Source organism: Tachypleus tridentatus, chromosome 8, assembly GCF_004210375.1.
Source record: "Tachypleus tridentatus isolate NWPU-2018 chromosome 8, ASM421037v1, whole genome shotgun sequence".
In the NCBI taxonomy this organism is placed as follows: domain Eukaryota; kingdom Metazoa; phylum Arthropoda; class Merostomata; order Xiphosura; family Limulidae; genus Tachypleus; species Tachypleus tridentatus.
This window is the reverse complement of record NC_134832.1, coordinates 141,562,050-141,583,249: the sequence shown is the minus strand read 5'-3', so window position 1 is coordinate 141,583,249 and position 21,200 is coordinate 141,562,050. Positions and strand designations below refer to the sequence as shown.

The 21,200-nt window shown below is 28.7% G+C and overlaps 1 protein-coding gene across 6 annotated transcripts in view; it reads left to right on the top strand.

Moving 5' to 3' along the window:
• LOC143223628 (glutamate receptor ionotropic, kainate 2-like) overlaps positions 1–21,200 on the top strand; it is a 97,095-nt gene that overhangs the window by 50,695 nt on the left and 25,200 nt on the right. For 5 of the 6 annotated variants that reach the window (XM_076451817.1, XM_076451818.1, XM_076451819.1 and 2 more), the window contains one exon: positions 15,477–15,632. The exons of the other annotated variant lie outside the window; for it this stretch is intronic. In XM_076451817.1, the coding sequence (XP_076307932.1) occupies positions 15,477–15,632 (156 nt within the window). The remainder of the gene's footprint in view (positions 1–15,476; positions 15,633–21,200) is intronic. 6 annotated transcript variants of the gene reach the window in all.

Below are 21,200 nucleotides of genomic sequence, written 5' to 3'. Positions count from 1 at the left end.
ACTTAATTCATTGTTGTTATTGTTAACAACTTAATCTTTATTCTCACTTAATTCATTGTTGTTATTGTTAACAACTTAATCTTTATTCTCACTTAATTCATTGTTGTTATTGTTAACAACTTAATCTTTATTCTCACTTAATTCATTGTTGTTATTGTTAACAACTTAATCTTTATTCTCACTTAATTCATTGTTGTTATTGTTAACAACTTAATCTTTATTCTCACTTAATTCATTGTTGTTATTGTTAACAACTTAATCTTTATTCTCACTTAATTCATTGTTGTTATTGTTAACAACTTTTATTCTTTAATTCATTGTTGTTATTGTTAACACTTAATTCTCACTTAATTCATTGTTGTTATTGTTAACAACTTAATCTTTATTCTCACTTAATTCATTGTTGTTATTGTTAACAACTTAATCTTTATTCTCACTTAATTCATTGTTGTTATTGTTAACAACTTAATCTTTATTCTCACTTAATTCATTGTTGTTATTGTTAACAACTTAATCTTTATTCTCACTTAATTCATTGTTGTTATTGTTAACAACTTAATCTTTATTCTCACTTAATTCATTTTGTTATTGTTAACAACTTAATCTTTATTCTCACTTAATTCATTGTTGTTATTGTTAACAACTTAATCTTTATTCTCACTTAATTCATTGTTGTTATTGTTAACAACTTAATCTTTATTCTCACTTAATTCATTGTTGTTATTGTTAACAACTTAATCTTTATTCTCACTTAATTCATTGTTGTTATTGTTAACAACTTAATCTTTATTCTCACTTAATTCATTGTTGTTATTGTTAACAACTTAATCTTTATTCTCACTTAATTCATTGTTGTTATTGTTAACAACTTAATCTTTATTCTCACTTAATTCATTGTTGTTATTGTTAACAACTTAATCTTTATTCTCACTTAATTCATTGTTGTTATTGTTAACAACTTAATCTTTATTCTCACTTTTGTTATTGTTAACAACTTAATCTTTATTCTCACTTAATTCATTGTTGTTATTGTTAACAACTTAATCTTTATTCTCACTTAATTCATTGTTGTTATTGTTAACAACTTAATCTTTATTCTCACTTAATTCATCACTTAATTTTATTCTCACTTGTTATTGTTAACAACTTAATCTTTATTCTCACTTAATTCATTGTTGTTATTGTTAACACTTAATCTTTATTCTCACTTAATTCATTGTTGTTATTGTTAACAACTCTTTATTCTTTAATTCATTCTCTTTACTTTAATTCATTGTTGTTATTGTTAACAACTTAATCTTTATTCTCACTTAATTCATTGTTGTTATTGTTAACAACTTAATCTTTATTCTCACTTAATTCATTGTTGTTATTGTTAACAACTTAATCTTTATTCTCACTTAATCTTTATTGTTAACTCTTTATTCTTTAATTCATTGTTGTTATTGTTAACAACTTAATCTTTATTCTCACTTAATTCATTGTTGTTATTGTTAACAACTTAATCTTTATTCTCACTTAATTCATTGTTGTTATTGTTAACAACTTAATCTTTATTCTCACTTAATTCATTGTTGTTATTGTTAACAACTTAATCTTTATTCTCACTTAATTCATTGTTGTTATTGTTAACAACTTAATCTTTATTCTCACTTAATTCATTGTTGTTATTGTTAACAATCTTAATCTTTATTCTCACTTAATTTTATTGTTGTTATTGTTAACAACTTAATCTTTATTCTCACTTAATTCATTGTTGTTATTGTTAACAACTTAATCTTTATTCTCACTTAATTCATTGTTGTTATTGTTAACAACTTAATCTTTATTCTCACTTAATTCATTGTTGTTATTGTTAACAACTTAATCTTTATTCTCACTTAATTCATTGTTGTTATTGTTAACAACTTAATCTTTATTCTCACTTAATTCATTGTTGTTATTGTTAACAACTTAATCTTTATTCTCACTTAATTCATTGTTGTTATTGTTAACAACTTAATCTTTATTCTCACTTAATTCATTGTTGTTATTGTTAACAACTTAATCTTTATTCTCACTTCATTGTTGTTAATTCATTGTCACTTAATTCATTGTTAACAACTTAATCTTTATTCTCACTTAATTCATTGTTGTTATTGTTAACAACTTAATCTTTATTCTCACTTAAATTGTTGTTAATCTCTTTATTCTCACTTAATTCATTGTTGTTATTGTTAACAACTTAATCTTTATTCTCACTTAATTCATTGTTGTTATTGTTAACAACTTAATCTTTATTCTCACTTAATTCATTGTTGTTATTGTTAACAACTTAATCTTTATTCTCACTTAATTCATTGTTGTTATTGTTAACAACTTAATCTTTATTCTCACTTAATTCATTGTTGTTATTGTTAACAACTTAATCTTTATTCTCACTTAATTCATTGTTGTTATTGTTAACAACTTAATCTTTATTCTCACTTAATTCATTGTTGTTATTGTTAACAACTTAATCTTTATTCTCACTTAATTCATTGTTGTTATTGTTAACAACTTAATCTTTATTCTCACTTAATTCATTGTTGTTATTGTTAACAACTTAATCTTTATTCTCACTTAATTCATTGTTGTTATTGTTAACAACTTAATCTTTATTCTCACTTAATTCATTGTTGTTATTGTTAACAACTTAATCTTTATTCTCACTTAATTCATTGTTGTTATTGTTAACAACTTAATCTTTATTCTCACTTAATTCATTGTTGTTATTGTTAACAACTTAATCTTTATTCTCACTTAATTCATTGTTGTTATTGTTAACAACTTAATCTTTATTCTCACTTAATTCATTGTTGTTATTGTTAACAACTTAATCTTTATTCTCACTTAATTCATTGTTGTTATTGTTAACAACTTAATCTTTATTCTCACTTAATTCATTGTTGTTATTGTTAACAACTTAATCTTTATTCTCACTTAATTCATTGTTGTTATTGTTAACAACTTAATCTTTATTCTCACTTAATTCATTGTTGTTATTGTTAACAACTTAATCTTTATTCTCACTTAATTCATTGTTGTTATTGTTAACAACTTAATCTTTATTCTCACTTAATTCATTGTTGTTATTGTTAACAACTTATCTTTATTCTCACTTAATTCATTGTTGTTATTGTTAACAACTTAATCTTTATTCTCACTTAATTCATTGTTGTTATTGTTAACAACTTAATCTTTATTCTCACTTAATTCATTGTTGTTATTGTTAACAACTTAATCTTTATTCTCACTTAATTCATTGTTGTTATTGTTAACAACTTAATCTTTATTCTCACTTAATTCATTGTTGTTATTGTTAACAACTTAATCTTTATTCTCACTTAATTCATTGTTGTTATTGTTAACAACTTAATCTTTATTCTCACTTAATTCATTGTTGTTATTGTTAACAACTTAATCTTTATTCTCACTTAATTCATTGTTGTTATTGTTAACAACTTAATCTTTATTCTCACTTAATTCATTGTTGTTATTGTTAACAACTTAATCTTTATTCTCACTTAATTCATTGTTGTTATTGTTAACAACTTAATCTTTATTCTCACTTAATTCATTGTTGTTATTGTTAACAACTTAATCTTTATTCATTGTTGTTATTGTTAACAACTTAATCTTTATTCTCACTTAATTCATTGTTGTTATTGTTAACAACTTAATCTTTATTCTCACTTAATTCATTGTTGTTATTGTTAACAACTTAATCTTTATTCTCACTTAATTCATTGTTGTTATTGTTAACAACTTAATCTTTATTCTCACTTAATTCATTGTTGTTATTGTTAACAACTTAATCTTTATTCTCACTTAATTCATTGTTGTTATTGTTAACAACTTAATCTTTATTCTCACTTAATTCATTGTTGTTATTGTTAACAACTTAATCTTTATTCTCACTTAATTCATTGTTGTTATTGTTAACAACTTAATCTTTATTCTCACTTAATTCATTGTTGTTATTGTTAACAACTTAATCTTTATTCTCACTTAATTCATTGTTGTTATTGTTAACAACTTAATCTTTATTCTCACTTAATTCATTGTTGTTATTGTTAACAACTTAATCTTTATTCTCACTTAATTCATTGTTGTTATTGTTAACAACTTAATCTTTATTCTCACTTAATTCATTGTTGTTATTGTTAACAACTTAATCTTTATTCTCACTTAATTCATTGTTGTTATTGTTAACAACTTAATCTTTATTCTCACTTAATTCATTGTTGTTATTGTTAACAACTTAATCTTTATTCTCACTTAATTCATTGTTGTTATTGTTAACAACTTAATCTTTATTCTCACTTAATTCATTGTTGTTATTGTTAACAACTTAATCTTTATTCTCACTTAATTCATTGTTGTTATTGTTAACAACTTAATCTTTATTCTCACTTAATTCATTGTTGTTATTGTTAACAACTTAATCTTTATTCTCACTTAATTCATTGTTGTTATTGTTAACAACTTAATTCTTGTATTCTCACTTAATTCATTGTTGTTATTGTTAACAACTTAATCTTTATTCTCACTTAATTCATTGTTGTTATTGTTAACAACTTAATCTTTATTCTCACTTAATTCATTGTTGTTATTGTTAACAACTTAATCTTTATTCTCACTTAATTCATTGTTGTTATTGTTAACAACTTAATCTTTATTCTCACTTAATTCATTGTTGTTATTGTTAACAACTTAATCTTTATTCTCACTTAATTCATTGTTGTTATTGTTAACAACTTAATCTTTATTCTCACTTAATTCATTGTTGTTATTGTTGTTATTGTTAACAACTTAATCTTTATTCTCACTTAATTCATTGTTGTTATTGTTAACAACTTAATCTTTATTCTCACTTAATTCATTGTTGTTATTGTTAACAACTTAATCTTTATTCTCACTTAATTCATTGTTGTTATTGTTAACAACTTAATCTTTATTCTCACTTAATTCATTGTTGTTATTGTTAACAATCTTTATTCTCACTTAATCTTTATTCTCACTTAATTCATTGTTGTTATCTTTATTCTCACTTAATTCATTGTTGTTATTGTTAACAACTTAATCTTTATTCTCACTTAATTCATTGTTGTTATTGTTAACAACTTAATCTTTATTCTCACTTAATTCATTGTTGTTATTGTTAACAACTTAATCTTTATTCTCACTTAATTCATTGTTGTTATTGTTAACAACTTAATCTTTATTCTCACTTAATTCATTGTTGTTATTGTTAACAACTTAATCTTTATTCTCACTTAATTCATTGTTGTTATTGTTAACAACTTAATCTTTATTCTCACTTAATTCATTGTTGTTATTGTTAACAACTTAATCTTTATTCTCACTTAATTCATTGTTGTTATTGTTAACAACTTAATCTTTATTCTCACTTAATTCATTGTTGTTATTGTTAACAACTTAATCTTTATTCTCACTTAATTCATTGTTGTTATTGTTAACAACTTAATCTTTATTCTCACTTAATTCATTGTTGTTATTGTTAACAACTTAATCTTTATTCTCACTTAATTCATTGTTGTTATTGTTAACAACTTAATCTTTATTCTCACTTAATTCATTGTTGTTATTGTTAACAACTTAATCTTTATTCTCACTTAATTCATTGTTGTTATTGTTAACAACTTAATCTTTATTCTCACTTAATTCATTGTTGTTGTTAACAACTTAATCTTTATTCTCACTTAATTCATTGTTGTTATTGTTAACAACTTAATCTTTATTCTCACTTAATTCATTGTTGTTATTGTTAACAACTTAATCTTTATTCTCACTTAATTCATTGTTGTTATTGTTAACAACTTAATCTTTATTCTCACTTAATTCATTGTTGTTATTGTTAACAACTTAATCTTTATTCTCACTTAATTCATTGTTGTTATTGTTAACAAATCTTAATCTTTTGTTATTCTCACTTAATTCATTGTTGTTATTGTTAACAACTTAATCTTTATTCTCACTTAATTCATTGTTGTTATTGTTAACAACTTAATCTTTATTCTCACTTAATTCATTGTTGTTATTGTTAACAACTTAATCTTTATTCTCACTTAATTCATTGTTGTTATTGTTAACAACTTAATCTTTATTCTCACTTAATTCATTGTTGTTATTGTTAACAACTTAATCTTTATTCTCACTTAATTCATTGTTGTTATTGTTAACAACTTAATCTTTATTCTCACTTAATTCATTGTTGTTATTGTTAACAACTTAATCTTTATTCTCACTTAATTCATTGTTGTTATTGTTAACAACTTAATCTTTATTCTCACTTAATTCATTGTTTGTTATTGTTAACAACTTAATCTTTATTCTCACTTAATTCATTGTTGTTATTGTTAACAACTTAATCTTTATTCTCACTTAATTCATTGTTGTTATTGTTAACAACTTAATCTTTATTCTCACTTAATTCATTGTTGTTATTGTTAACAATCTTTATTCTCATTAATTCATTTATTCTCTTTATTCTCACTAATTCATTGTTGTTATTGTTAACAACTTAATCTTTATTCTCACTTAATTCATTGTTGTTATTGTTAACAACTTAATCATTCTCACTTAATTCATTTATTGTTAACAACTCTTTATTCTCACTTAATTCATTGTTGTTATTGTTAACAACTTAATCTTTATTCTCACTTAATTCATTGTTGTTATTGTTAACAACTCTTTATTCTCACTTAATTCATTGTTGTTATTGTTAACAACTTAATCTTTATTCTCACTTAATTCATTGTTGTTATTGTTAACAACTTAATCTTTATTCTCACTTAATTCATTGTTGTTATTGTTAACAACTTAATCTTTATTCTCACTTAATTCATTGTTGTTATTGTTAACAACTTAATCTTTATTCTCACTTAATTCATTGTTGTTATTGTTAACAACTTAATCTTAATCTTTTGTTATTGTTATTCTCACTTAATTCATTGTTGTTATTGTTAACAACTTAATCTTTATTCTCACTTAATTCATTGTTGTTATTGTTAACAACTTAATCTTTATTCTCACTTAATTCATTGTTGTTATTGTTAACAACTTAATCTCACTTATTCATTGTTGTTATTGTTAATTCATTGTTTAATTCATTGTTATTGTTAACAACTTAATCTTTATTCTCACTTAATTCATTGTTGTTATTGTTAACAACTTAATCTTTATTCTCACTTAATTCATTGTTGTTATTGTTAACAACTTAATCTTTATTCTCACTTAATTCATTGTTGTTATTGTTAACAACTTAATCTTTATTCTCACTTAATTCATTGTTGTTATTGTTAACAACTTAATCTTTATTCTCACTTAATTCATTGTTGTTATTGTTAACAACTTAATCTTTATTCTCACTTAATTCATTGTTGTTATTGTTAACAACTTAATTCTTTAATTCTTCATTGTTGTTATTGTTAACACTTAATCTTTATTCTCACTTAATTCATTGTTGTTATTGTTAACAACTTAATCTTTATTCTCACTTAATTCATTGTATGTTGTTATTGTTAACAACTTAATCTTTATTCTCACTTAATTCATTGTTGTTATTGTTAACAACTTAATCTTTATTCTCACTTAATTCATTGTTGTTATTGTTAACAACTTAATCTTTATTCTCACTTAATTCATTGTTGTTATTGTTAACAACTTAATCTTTATTCTCACTTAATTCATTAATTGTTAACAACTTTATTCTCACTTAATTCATTGTTGTTATTGTTAACAACTTAATCTTTATTCTCACTTAATTCATTGTTGTTATTGTTAACAACTTAATCTTTATTCTCACTTAATTCATTGTTGTTATTGTTAACAACTTAATCTTTATTCTCACTTAATTCATTGTTGTTATTGTTAACAACTTAATCTTTATTCTCACTTAATTCATTGTTGTTATTGTTAACAACTTAATCTTTATTCTCACTTAATTCATTGTTGTTATTGTTAACAACTTAATCTTTATTCTCACTTAATTCATTGTTGTTATTGTTAACAACTTAATCTTTATTCTCACTTAATTCATTGTTGTTATTGTTAACAACTTAATCTTTATTCTCACTTAATTCATTGTTGTTATTGTTAACAACTTAATCTTTATTCTCACTTAATTCATTGTTGTTATTGTTAACAACTTAATCTTTATTCTCACTTAATTCATTGTTAATTTATTGTTATTGTTAACAACTTAATCTTTATTCTCACTTAATTCATTGTTGTTATTGTTAACAACTTAATCTTTATTCTCACTTAATTCATTGTTGTTTATTGTTAATTCAATTCATTAATTAATCTTTATTCTCACTTAATTCATTGTTGTTATTGTTAACAACTTAATCTTTATTCTCACTTAATTCATTGTTGTTATTGTTAACAACTTAATCTTTATTCTCACTTAATTCATTGTTGTTATTGTTAACAACTTAATCTTTATTCTCACTTAATTCATTGTTGTTATTGTTAACAACTTAATCTTTATTCTCACTTAATTCATTGTTGTTATTGTTAACAACTTAATCTTTATTCTCACTTAATTCATTGTTGTTATTGTTAACAACTTAATCTTTATTCTCACTTAATTCATTGTTGTTATTGTTAACAACTTAATCTTTATTCTCACTTAATTCATTGTTGTTATTGTTAACAACTTAATCTTTATTCTCACTTAATTCATTGTTGTTATTGTTAACAACTTAATCTTTATTCTCACTTAATTCATTGCTATTATTGTTAATACTTAATCTTTATTCTCACTTAATTCATTGTTGTTATTGTTAACAACTTAATCTTTATTCTCACTTAATTCATTGTTGTTATTGTTAACAACTTAATCTTTATTCTCACTTAATTCATTGTTGTTATTGTTAACAACTTAATCTTTATTCTCACTTAATTCATTGCTTGTTATTGTTAACAACTTAATCTTTATTCTCACTTAATTCATTGCTGTTATTGTTAACAACTTAATCTTTATTCTCACTTAATTCATTATTTATTGTTAACAACTTAATCTTTATTCTCACTTAATTCATTGTTGTTATTGTTAACAACTTAATCTTTATTCTCACTTAATTCATTGTTGTTATTGTTAACAACTTAATCTTTATTCTCACTTAATTCATTGCTGTTATTGTTAACAACTTAATCTTTATTCTCACTTAATTCATTGTTGTTATTGTTAACAACTTAATCTTTATTCTCACTTAATTCATTGTTGTTATTGTTAACAACTTAATCTTTATTCTCACTTAATTCTCATTGTTAACAACTTAATTTTATTCATTCATTGTTATTGTTAACAATTCATTGCTTAATCTTTATTCTCACTTAATTCATTGTTGTTATTGTTAACAACTTAATCTTTATTCTCACTTAATTCATTGTTGTTATTGTTAACAACTTAATCTTTATTCTCACTTAATTCATTGCTGTTATTGTTAACAACTTAATCTTTATTCTCACTTAATTCATTGTTGTTATTGTTAACAACTTAATCTTTATTCTCACTTAATTCATTGTTGTTATTGTTAACAACTTAATCTTTATTCTCACTTAATTCATTGCTGTTATTGTTAACAACTTAATCTTTATTCTCACTTAATTCATTGCTGTTATTGTTAACAACTTAATCTTTATTCTCACTTAATTCATTGCTGTTATTGTTAACAATTTAATATTTATTCTCACTTAATTCATTGCTGTTATTCTCACTTAATTCATTGCTGTTATTGTTAACAATCTTTATTCTCACTTAATTCATTGCTGTTATTGTTAACAACTTAATCTTTATTCTCACATCTTTATTCTCACTTAATTCATTGTTATTGTTAACAACTTAATCTTTATTCTCACTTAATTCATTGCTGTTATTGTTAACAACTTAATCTTTATTCTCACTTAATTCATTGCTGTTATTGTTAACAACTTAATCTTTATTCTCACTTAATTCATTGTTTATTGTTATTGTTAACAACAACTTAATCTTTATTCTCACTTAATTCATTGCTGTTATTGTTAACAACTTAATCTTTATTCTCACTTAATTCATTGCTGTTATTGTTAACAACTTAATCTTTATTCTCACTTAATTCATTGCTGTTATTGTTAACAACTTAATCTTTATTCTCACTTAATTCATTGCTGTTATTGTTAACAACTTAATCTTTATTCTCACTTAATTCATTGCTGTTATTGTTAACAACTTAATCTTTATTCTCACTTAATTCATTGCTGTTATTGTTAACAACTTAATCTTTATTCTCACTTAATTCATTGCTGTTATTGTTAACAACTTAATCTTTATTCTCACTTAATTCATTGCTGTTATTGTTAACAACTTAATCTTTATTCTCACTTAATTCATTGTTAACACTGTTATTGTTAACAACTTAATCTTTATTCTCACTTAATTCATTGCTGTTATTGTTAACAACTTAATCTTTATTCTCACTTAATTCATTGCTGTTATTGTTAACAACTTAATCTTTATTCTCACTTAATTCATTGTTGTTATTGTTAACAACTTAATCTTTATTCTCACTTAATTCATTGTTATTGTTAACAATTGTTAAATAACTTAATCTTTATTCTCACTTAATTCATTGTTGTTATTGTTAACAACTTAATCTTTATTCTCACTTAATTCATTGCTGTTATTGTTAACAACTTAATCTTTATTCTCACTTAATTCATTGCTGTTATTGTTAACAACTTAATCTTTATTCTCACTTAATTCATTGCTGTTATTGTTAACAACTTAATCTTTATTCTCACTTAATTCATTGTTGTTATTGTTAACAACTTAATCTTTATTCTCACTTAATTCATTGTTGTTATTGTTAACAACTTAATCTTTATTCTCACTTAATTCATTGTTGTTATTGTTATTGTTAACAACTTAATCTTTATTCTCACTTAATTCATTGCTGTTATTGTTAACAACTTAATCTTTATTCTCACTTAATTCATTGCTGTTATTGTTAACAATTTAATCTTTATTCTCACTTAATTCATTGCTTTAATCTTTATTCTTATTGTTAACAACTTAATCTTTATTCTCACTTAATTCATTGCTGTTATTGTTAACAACTTAATCTTTATTCTCACTTAATTCATTGCTGTTATTGTTAACAACTTAATCTTTATTCTCACTTAATTCATTGCTGTTATTGTTAACAACTTAATCTTTATTCTCACTTAATTCATTGCTGTTATTGTTAACAACTTAATCTTTATTCTCACTTAATTCATTGCTGTTATTGTTATTGTTAACAACTTAATCTTTATTCTCACTTAATTCATTGCTGTTATTGTTAACAACTTAATCTTTATTCTCACTTAATTCATTGCTGTTATTGTTAACAACTTAATCTTTATTCTCACTTAATTCATTGCTGTTATTGTTAACAACTTAATCTTTATTCTCACTTAATTCATTGCTGTTATTGTTAACAACTTAATCTTTATTCTCACTTAATTCATTTGCTGTTATTGTTAACAACTTAATCTTTATTCTCACTTAATTCATTGCTGTTATTGTTAACAACTTAATCTTTATTCTCACTTAATTCATTGCTGTTATTGTTAACAACTTAATCTTTATTCTCACTTAATTCATTGCTTTATTGTTAACAACTTAATCTTTATTCTCACTTAATTCATTGCTGTTATCTTAACAACTTATTCTCACTTTATTCTCAATTCATTGCTATTATTGTTAATACTTAATCTTTATTCTCACTTAATTCATTGCTGTTATTGTTAACAACTTAATCTTTATTCTCACTTAATTCATTGTTGTTATTGTTAACAACTTAATCTTTATTCTCACTTAATTCATTGCTCATTGTTGTTATTGTTAACAACTTAATCTTTATTCTCACTTAATTCATTGCTGTTATTGTTAACAATTTAATCTTTATTCTCACTTAATTCATTGCTATTATTGTTAATACTTAATCTTTATTCTCACTTAATTCATTGCTGTTATTGTTAACAATTTAATCTTTATTGTCACTTAATTCATTGCTGTTATTGTTAACAACTTAATCTTTATTCTCACTTAATTCATTGCTATTATTGTTAATACTTAATCTTTATTCTCACTTAATTCATTGCTGTTATTGTTAACAACTTAATCTTTATTCTCACTTAATTCATTGCTGATATTGTTAACAACTTAATCTTTATTCTCACTTAATTCATTGCTGTTATTGTTAACAACTTAATCTTTAAGAACTAAAAATAAACATTTAAAAAAATCCAATATATCACTGATTCCCCCATTTGTCTTTGAGTTTTAACTTAGTAGCGTCAATAATACATTTCATTCGATTGTATTTGTCAAAAAACAATGATATCAAACTTGTTATTGTATTATTGAAGTACTGGATTCTTTATCCCGTACTTTGGGGCAAAACCGGGAGCTCGATTCCCAACAATGGACATAAGAAATAGCCCATTGTGGCTTTGCTATAAGAAAACTATAAGGACTTTCAAGAAGACATTTGTGCAAACACATTATTAGACAGAATTAAACTCCAAAGAACCGAATAAAGAATGCAGTTTATCAACAACACAATAAGTCTGATGCGGTCATCTGTAATTACACTTCTCCAGTAAAATGCGTTTAACTATAACAATTGTAATTCTTCTAACAAATAACTTGCACAAATAGCGTTCCGACAATTACACTATTTGTTGTATTCCAGCCGGTCTAATGAGTTTTGCTGTTGACAAGAGAAATGGAGGATAATAAATACCACTAAACGTTAAGCTTCTCGGGAAAAAGCGTTAGTAACTGAGTAAAGAATGCAATGTTTAAAACACAACAATTAATATTACTGTCTTTTGTCAAATATAACTGATTGTAATCTTGCTTTGCCATAACAGTCCTTCAAACCTATATAAATGTAGATTTGCTGGGATGAGTAAATAAAACCTAAAAATACCACATTGATTACCTCTAAACCGCTGGATATTTATTGTTTTTTGTTGTTGTTGTTTTTTTTTTGTTTGTTGTTTTTTTTGGGGGCTGCCACTACTTGTTCCATACTAATAGCTGCTGTTCATTGACCTCTGCCCCGGCTCGTAATCTGAGGGTCGCGGGTTCGAATCCCCGTTACACCAAACATACTCGCCCTTTCAACCGTGGGGGCGTTATAATGTGACGGTCAATCCCACTATTCGTTGGTAAAAGAGTAGCTCAAGAGTTGGCGGTGGGTGGTGATGACTAGCTGCCTTCCCTCTAGTCTTACACTGCTAAATTAAGGATGGCTAGCACAGATAGCTCTCGTGTAGCTTTGAGCGAAATTCAAAACAAACAAACAAATCATTGTTCTCTACACATTGTTGCTGTTAGTTGCCCCTTTACTCATTGCTGCTCTTTGTTTCCCTACATACGTGGTAGCTGTTTCTTGCTCTTTATTCGTTGTTGCTATTTTGTTATCCTCTACACGTGGCTGTTGTTCATTGTCCCTTACACATTGGTACTATTTGATGTCCTCTATCCATTGTTACTACTTTGTAATGCCCTCTACACGTGGCTGTTGTTCATTGTCCCTTACACATTGATACTATTTGATGTCCTCTATCCATTGTTACTTTGTAATGCCCTCTACACGTGGCTGTTGTTCATTGTCCCTTACACATTGGTACTATTTGATGTCCTCTATCCATTGCTACTTTGTAATGCCCTCTACACGTGGCTGTTGTTCATTGTCCCTTACACATTGATACTATTTGATGTCCTCTATCCATTGTTACTTTGTAATGCCCTCTACACGTGGCTGCTGTTCATTGTTCCTTACACATTGATACTATTTGATGTCCTCTATCCATTGCTACTTTGTAATGCCCTCTACACGTGGCTGTTGTTCATTGTCCCTTACACATTGGTACTATTTGATGTCCTCTATCCATTGCTACTTTGTAATGCCCTCTATACGTGGCTGTTGTTTATTGTTCCTTACACATTGATACTATTTGATGTCCTCTATCCATTGCTGCTTTGTAATGCCCTCTATACGTGGCTGTTGTTCATTGTCCTCCACCAGTTTCAGTTTTTTATTGCCTTATCTACTTATAGAGTTACTTTGAGATTTCAGATGTTTAAGGTTTTTTTCAGAGTGTTGGCAAATATTCCAAGTAAAACTTTATTTTTCAAAGTACTTTGTAGTGCCTAGATGTGTGTCCTATAATACAAAAAGAGGAAGAACGTTTTTGAAAATAGTATACTATCTTTACTTCTACCAAACGAAAAGTCCCGCACTAGTACAGCGGTAAGTCTACGCATTTACAACGCTCAAATCAGGGGTATGATTCCTCTCGGTAGACTCAGCAGATAGCCCGATGTGGCTTTGCTATAAGAAAAACAAACCAAACGAAAGACACACACACATATCTATATATTTTCTACAGAGACTTTTCACTGAAATATATTGAAATGGTTATTTTTACAGCAGTGTCGTAAAAATTTATAGTTTCATGTCAATCTTCTGAAACACAAATAATGTGGCAAGCGTTAAATACCTTTCGCGCAGTAGTTTAATTTATGTTCTGTTTGTTTGTTTTACAATTTCGCGCAAAGCTAAACGATGGCTATCTGCGCTAGCCGTCCCTAATTTAGCAGTGTAAGACTATAGGGAAGGAAGCTAGTCATCACCATTCACCGCCAACTCTTGGGCTACTCTTTTACAAAGGAACAGTGGGATTGACTGCACGTTATAACGACCCCGTGGCTGAAAGGACGAGCATGTTTGGTGTGACGGGGATTCAAACCCACGACCCTCAGATTGTGAATCGAACGCCCTAACCATGCCGGACTATTTAATTTCTGTAATCCTCTATATTGCTGTTTGGTACGACAAGGGTGATGCACTCCAGACCCATCTTGTAATTTTCTGTGCGTTCCAACGATCCAATCCATCTCTGTGTGTATTTAGGTTACGACTGTATAGGTTTTCATAACTGTACTAAACTTGGATAAATTGTGATAAATCCGTTCCAAGTCTTGTTTGATTTAGTATGTTTTCACCAGTGCATTTTTTTAATTTAGAATATTTTAGTACTGCATTTCATGAAAAATATTCTTAACCTTTATTTAAACAAACTGAAGATACGTCTCACCTATTGTTTTATATATCTATAATATATGTGCAAAAAATTACGTATAATAAGATGTTTAATTGTAATTGCTTGAAATAGATAGCTTTATAATCATTGGGACCTGAGAGATAACATGATGATAAACTATATTTGAAATAAATGTATCTATTTGTAATATTGTTGTGTAATAGAAGGTGAACGTTTTGTTGTTGTTGTGTTTGGCTTTTTTTGCTATTTTCGTAGATCAGTACTTTGATTTCTGAGAAATTGTTTTTCAAGTTAAAATTTTGTTTTGTTCTCTTTTGAACCAAAAGACTGAGGTGGCGCTGATGTACGACGCGGTCAAGCTCTTTGCAGCTGCCCTACATGAGCTTGATAGAAGAGGACAAGATGTTTACTTTCCCGCCATCTCGTGTGATACAGAACAACCTTGGCTTCAAGGAAATATCATTGTAAACTACATGCGGATGGTATGAAATATAGGTATTTAAGAAATATATGTAATCAGTGTTTAAATATGTCTCAAAAGGGAAATATCTTGACATATCTTGCGCAGACGTTGTTTAAACAGCTCTTTCCAATACTACGAGTTAAAAAAATAGTTCGTAGAAAACGGGCAAGAAAAACCGTTCTTGCTTGTCCATATTAAGATATGTATAGACGTTAACTGATAAATCGATATGCGACGAGTGTCTAAACATATATGAAACGACGTGTAGTAAAGAGAAAAAATAGAAAACATGACAATTGGCTCATTGAAAACACGCCAAGGGTTTATTGTTCCGCACCTGAAGTATCAAATAGTCCACAGTTATCGAATTGCAATTTTGAAATATTGTTAACTGACTGATGGATAGACCTAATATCGTAATTATTTTGGACATAAATATATGATTATTCGATAAAATTTGAGTACAGTTTAGTCACTTTGTTTCAATTATCTTTTTCGTGTCCACCGTACAGTTCCTGTGCATAATAAATATACAGGAAATAACTTGGTTTTGGGTTAATGTTCTGTGCAAGCCATCTAGTGGCTGATATAAGAATAATAATTATTGTCCGTTGTATATAAAAAAAAAAAAGTCGGTTTTGAAATCATTGTGTGATTGTGCTCGTGAAATGTATTTAATTTCTCACCTTGTGTTCAAACCTACCCACCACCATGGCTTCATTTTATGTTACAATTTGTTACTTAAATATACCAAAGCAAACAAATTTTTACTCAGTGTATTTGCTTAGTTTGCATTAATTGTATAGTTTTCCTTTTTCAGAAAGTCTGAAAAGTTCTTTTCAAGCGAAACAAGCCTTTTAGTAACGAAATCTCAGTGTTTCTTCGTTGCGATTTTGTTGTTGAAAAAAAAAAAGAAGAGGGCGTATTCATCTGTGTTTGACTTGTTGTGATGACTGCAACATATAACGATATCTCTGAATAATGTATATCGTTTTAGATTTATTAGGAAACTCTATTTTGTTTTCATTACTAAATAAAATTACAGAGAATCACCAGTTTTAGCAGTGTTAAAAAATATATGTTCGTGGCACTGTGACTGAAGTAACTGAAAATGTATTTTTCTCACAACTCAGACGGTTGTAGCAACATCGTTCCATACCGATGTTCTACCCCATATACCAGATAGAAGTTTCATGTGTTACATCAAAACCATTTTGGATTCACCACGTCGTTACAGTCTATGCCACCACTTCCGCTTGTGCTCAGTGTTGAAACTAGCCCTACAATGTAGTTTTCTTTACAAAAGGTCGCGCCGTCATAAGACTGTCACGTTCAAAGTACGCCACTGCTCTCTGTAGACTTTCCATAAATCATATAATGTACAAGGACGATAGCTTCCCAGCGTCCGTTTCAATAGTCCAATTTCTCAGAAATCCACAAATACTGGTCTGACCACTTCACTGTTATGTCTTCTTATGAAACAGCTTGAATATTCGTTTCATTTTCCAGCTACTTGAAGTACACGAAAATTGTGTAGAAGCAACTTATGCGCATGTGACATGGTCACTTTTCCAGATGGTGGTCCTTCTTCTTTATACTGTTTACTGTCGCTTGTGGTACATGCACTTGTTTTACCACTGACCTTTGTATGTATGGATATCATATGTTACAAGACATCGCGGTTTGCTCACTACAGCTAAAATAGGGATAGTTGTAGCTCACTTTCTGGATCCTCCCACTGCCCCAGTATCCTCGATTTAAACTCATCTTTATGATCTGAGTGTATTACTATTTTTCGTCTCAATGAACTATTGTAAACCTCTTCCAAAAGCTATCAATTTTAGATGATATCACACAATCTACGAACAATCAAACAATATCAACATATAATTCTGATACATTCCGTTCCACTGCTGATTATTTTTTCGTCTGTATTTGTCACGTAAATTTCTGGTTTGCATATTTAGAATCCCTTTTATATGACTGTGTATAACAAACACCGATATTAATATCAATGTGTGTCTCAACAATCAGTTGTTGACAACGCTTTCACTCGTGACACCGTTGCATCTCGAAAATCAGACATTTGTTGAATACGTTGATAATCATATCTTTGCTTTGTCAAATATTAGTTGAAGCATGCGCTGTAAATTGAAAAAATATATATATGATTCACAAACTAGACTGTTTTGGCAAACGCTAGTAACCATATGTATTAATTGTAACAAATGCTTGTGAGTCGTAAAACGTTGTGTTTCACGGATCAGAAGATTGTTGAAAATTCTGTAAGTTATAAACGTCACTATGTCCTGCAAACAAGTGTAGCAAATGTCGTTAAGCGTATCAATGCTTTGCTCCACAAAACAGACAGTCGCAGCAAACAGCTTGAGTCATCTCAGTCTCAACATACCCATGATCAAAATGCGCATGCGTGTGACGTAACAGCGAACAGGAATAGAATTTCCTCGAGGGACTGAGTTTGGCACATAGGCATATCAAATAAGATGGTATTTGTACGGTGGATAAGATCTGGCGACACATCGATCTTAGCAAGAGCAAGACCTGAAGAAAGCGAGATAAACAAATAACACAGTCCATTAATAGTTTACACCCTAGGGGGAGCAGGATATAGGGGACTTGTCTCCTCTAACAACTATTTTTTTTTCCGACATTTCGGTACAAATTAGGTACCTAACTATTATGGGAGGGATTGAAAATGACATTAATCTTATACTTTTGCAAGAAATAAAAATAATGAATCAATTTGAAGTTTTGATATTATTTTAAGTCACCAGTAAGAGCTAGAATCAATAACTTTTATTGCGTCTTTTTAAATCTTGCATTGTTTTAAAAAAAACACGCGCAATTTTGAACCTCATTTAAGTTTGTTTTTTTAACGATTTTCAAGTAAATGTCTCATGAAATTCACGATACTCTCTGTGGTTTTGGTTTTAGTTTTCTTCATTTGTAAAACAAAAAAAAGGCCTGGCATGGCCAGGTGGGCTAAGGTGCGCGACTCGTAATCCGAGAGTCATGCTCGCCCTTTTAGCCGTGAGGGTGTTATAATGTTACGGTCAATCCCACTATTCATTTGTAAAAGAGTAGCCTAAGAGTTCGCGGTGGGAAGTGATGACTAGCTGTCTTCCCTCTAGTCTTACACTGTCAGCAGAAGGCCGATGTGACTTTGCTATAAGAAAACACACACACACCCACAAACATACCATATAATAGTGGCGCATCTGCGTATCATATTTAGCGTTTTTTTACATAGTCTGCATGTTTTGATGAAGTATTTGCATATTTTTAGCTCGAAACAGTCGCATGCCCCAGATCCCCTTCCTTGTTTGTTTGTTTGTTTGTTTTTGAATTTCGCACAAAGCTACTCGAGGGCTATCTGTGCTAGCCGTCCCTAATTTAGTAGTGTAAGACTAGAGGGAAGGCAGCTAGTCATCACCACCCACCGCCAACTCTTGGGCTACTCTTTTACCAACGAATAGTGGGATTGACCGTCACATTATAACGCCCCCACGGCTGGGAGGGCGAGCATGTTTGGCGCGACTCGGGCGCGAACACGCGACCTTCAGATTACGAAACGTACGCCTCAACGCGCTAGGCCATGCCAGGCCTAATCCAATTCCTAACAGTAGCATGTTGTGCGTGCTTACTGGTGCTTCGCAAACATAAGAACCTATGTTCAAACGTTCAGCATACGAGTCTGTTGTTCTTCAGTCGAGGAAACTTATATTGGTACTGACTCTGTAACTTGGCGTGCGACTCGTAATCTGCAGCGACTCTGTGCTAACCTTAAACCAAATACTAAAATTCTATAGCAAAATCGCGGGTTCGGCATCCTCGTAATCTGAGGGTCGCGCCAAACATGCTCGCCCTTTCAGCCGTGGGGGCGTCATAATGTGACGGTCAATCCCACTATTCGTTGGTAAAAGAGTAGCCCAAGAGTTGGCGGTGGGTGGTGATGACTAGCTGCCTTCCCTTTAGTCTTATACTGCTAAATTAGGGACGGCTAGCACAGATTGCCCTCGAGTAGCTTTGTGCGAAATTCAAAAAACAAAAAAAAACAAACAAACTATAGCAAAATATACATTAACAAAATAGGCGTGGGTAAAAATGTGGGTAGTACTTCATTAACTGGTCGACCTGGTGGAACTGTGATAAGTTTACGCTAAAATCCGGTGTTCAGTTCTTCGTGATGAACACAGTAAACAGCCCAATGTGACATGACTCTAAAACAAACACACGAAGATTTGAATAACAATAAGTCAAAGTAATGTTTTTAAAAAAACATTCTCGACTGAAAGAACTGGATATGTAAACAATATTAACGTTAAACAGCTTAGCGTGTAATTTTCTGTTATAAAAATATTCTGTGAGGGTCTCTAAATAAAGACAAACACTCGAGTTTTATTTTCATTATTCATCAAACTCAGTGCTTTTTCAAATGGTCTCGTTTTGACAAGTCTGTTGAAAACATATCAATCCAAGTATAAAATGCCATAGCCCTGTTACAAGTTGTCCACAATACCCTGCATTAAGGCGTGGTAGCTGTCTGTGTAAAAGGCTAACGGTAATGACTACTACATAATTATTGAACTTGTCAAACGTACGAATCGCCCTAATTATGAACAGTGTTGTGAAGATTGTTATTAACCAAGTTGAGTGCTCGACCCCCGGACAGAAGTTGTATAAATTCATGATTGATGAAAGTTATCTTAGGGCATGAAAAGTTGCTTCCCTTATACGTACATATAAAACGCCCTTAAGAACTGGAAAACACAAAATGTGAAACCACGAGTTTGGTTGTATTTCCGCATGGAGCCGGCAAACCTTCATGCCAAATTTAGTGAAGCTGTGATAAAAACGTTTATTTGCACATATCTCTCCATATACCCAATAAACCTTCATGTCGAGTGTGGCGAAGAAATTGTAACAACCGTCCACAAAAATCACACAACACAAAATGTGACACCGTATATTTTCACGTTTCTCCACATAGACCCAAGAACCTTTCATGCCAAACTCGGTGAACATCCATCAACAGGGGGCGACGTAGTGGTAAAAAGCGCAAAAACGACCGTAAAGAAACACAAACACACACAAAACGCAAAATTGAACATGTGTATGTACCCCCGCATGGACCTAATGAGCCTCCATACTAATTTGGAGGAAGATCATCTACACCCTGTGAAGTAGTTACATGGACATACAACAGGCAATGCTGTAATATTTATATAGATAATCAAATATGAATTAATCATAATGTTGATCTTCGTTCATTTCAAACAACATGAAATGGGTCAAAACTTTTAATATGTAAAGTATAGTGGCAAACAAAAGTCATCACATGTTGTAAGATTACTTGTAACTTTCCAACTACAATTTTACACGGTTTTGTGACAATATAACTCTTTTTATTCTTGTTGTGTTCTTTATCAATATTGTTAAATGATATTAAGTTGTGAACGTTTTGAATTAATGTCTATTCTAATAAATAACCAAACTTATGATTTACACAGCTTATTGAACTCCAATGCTTTGCTCATCCAATCCAAGCTTAAGCCTACTGATTACT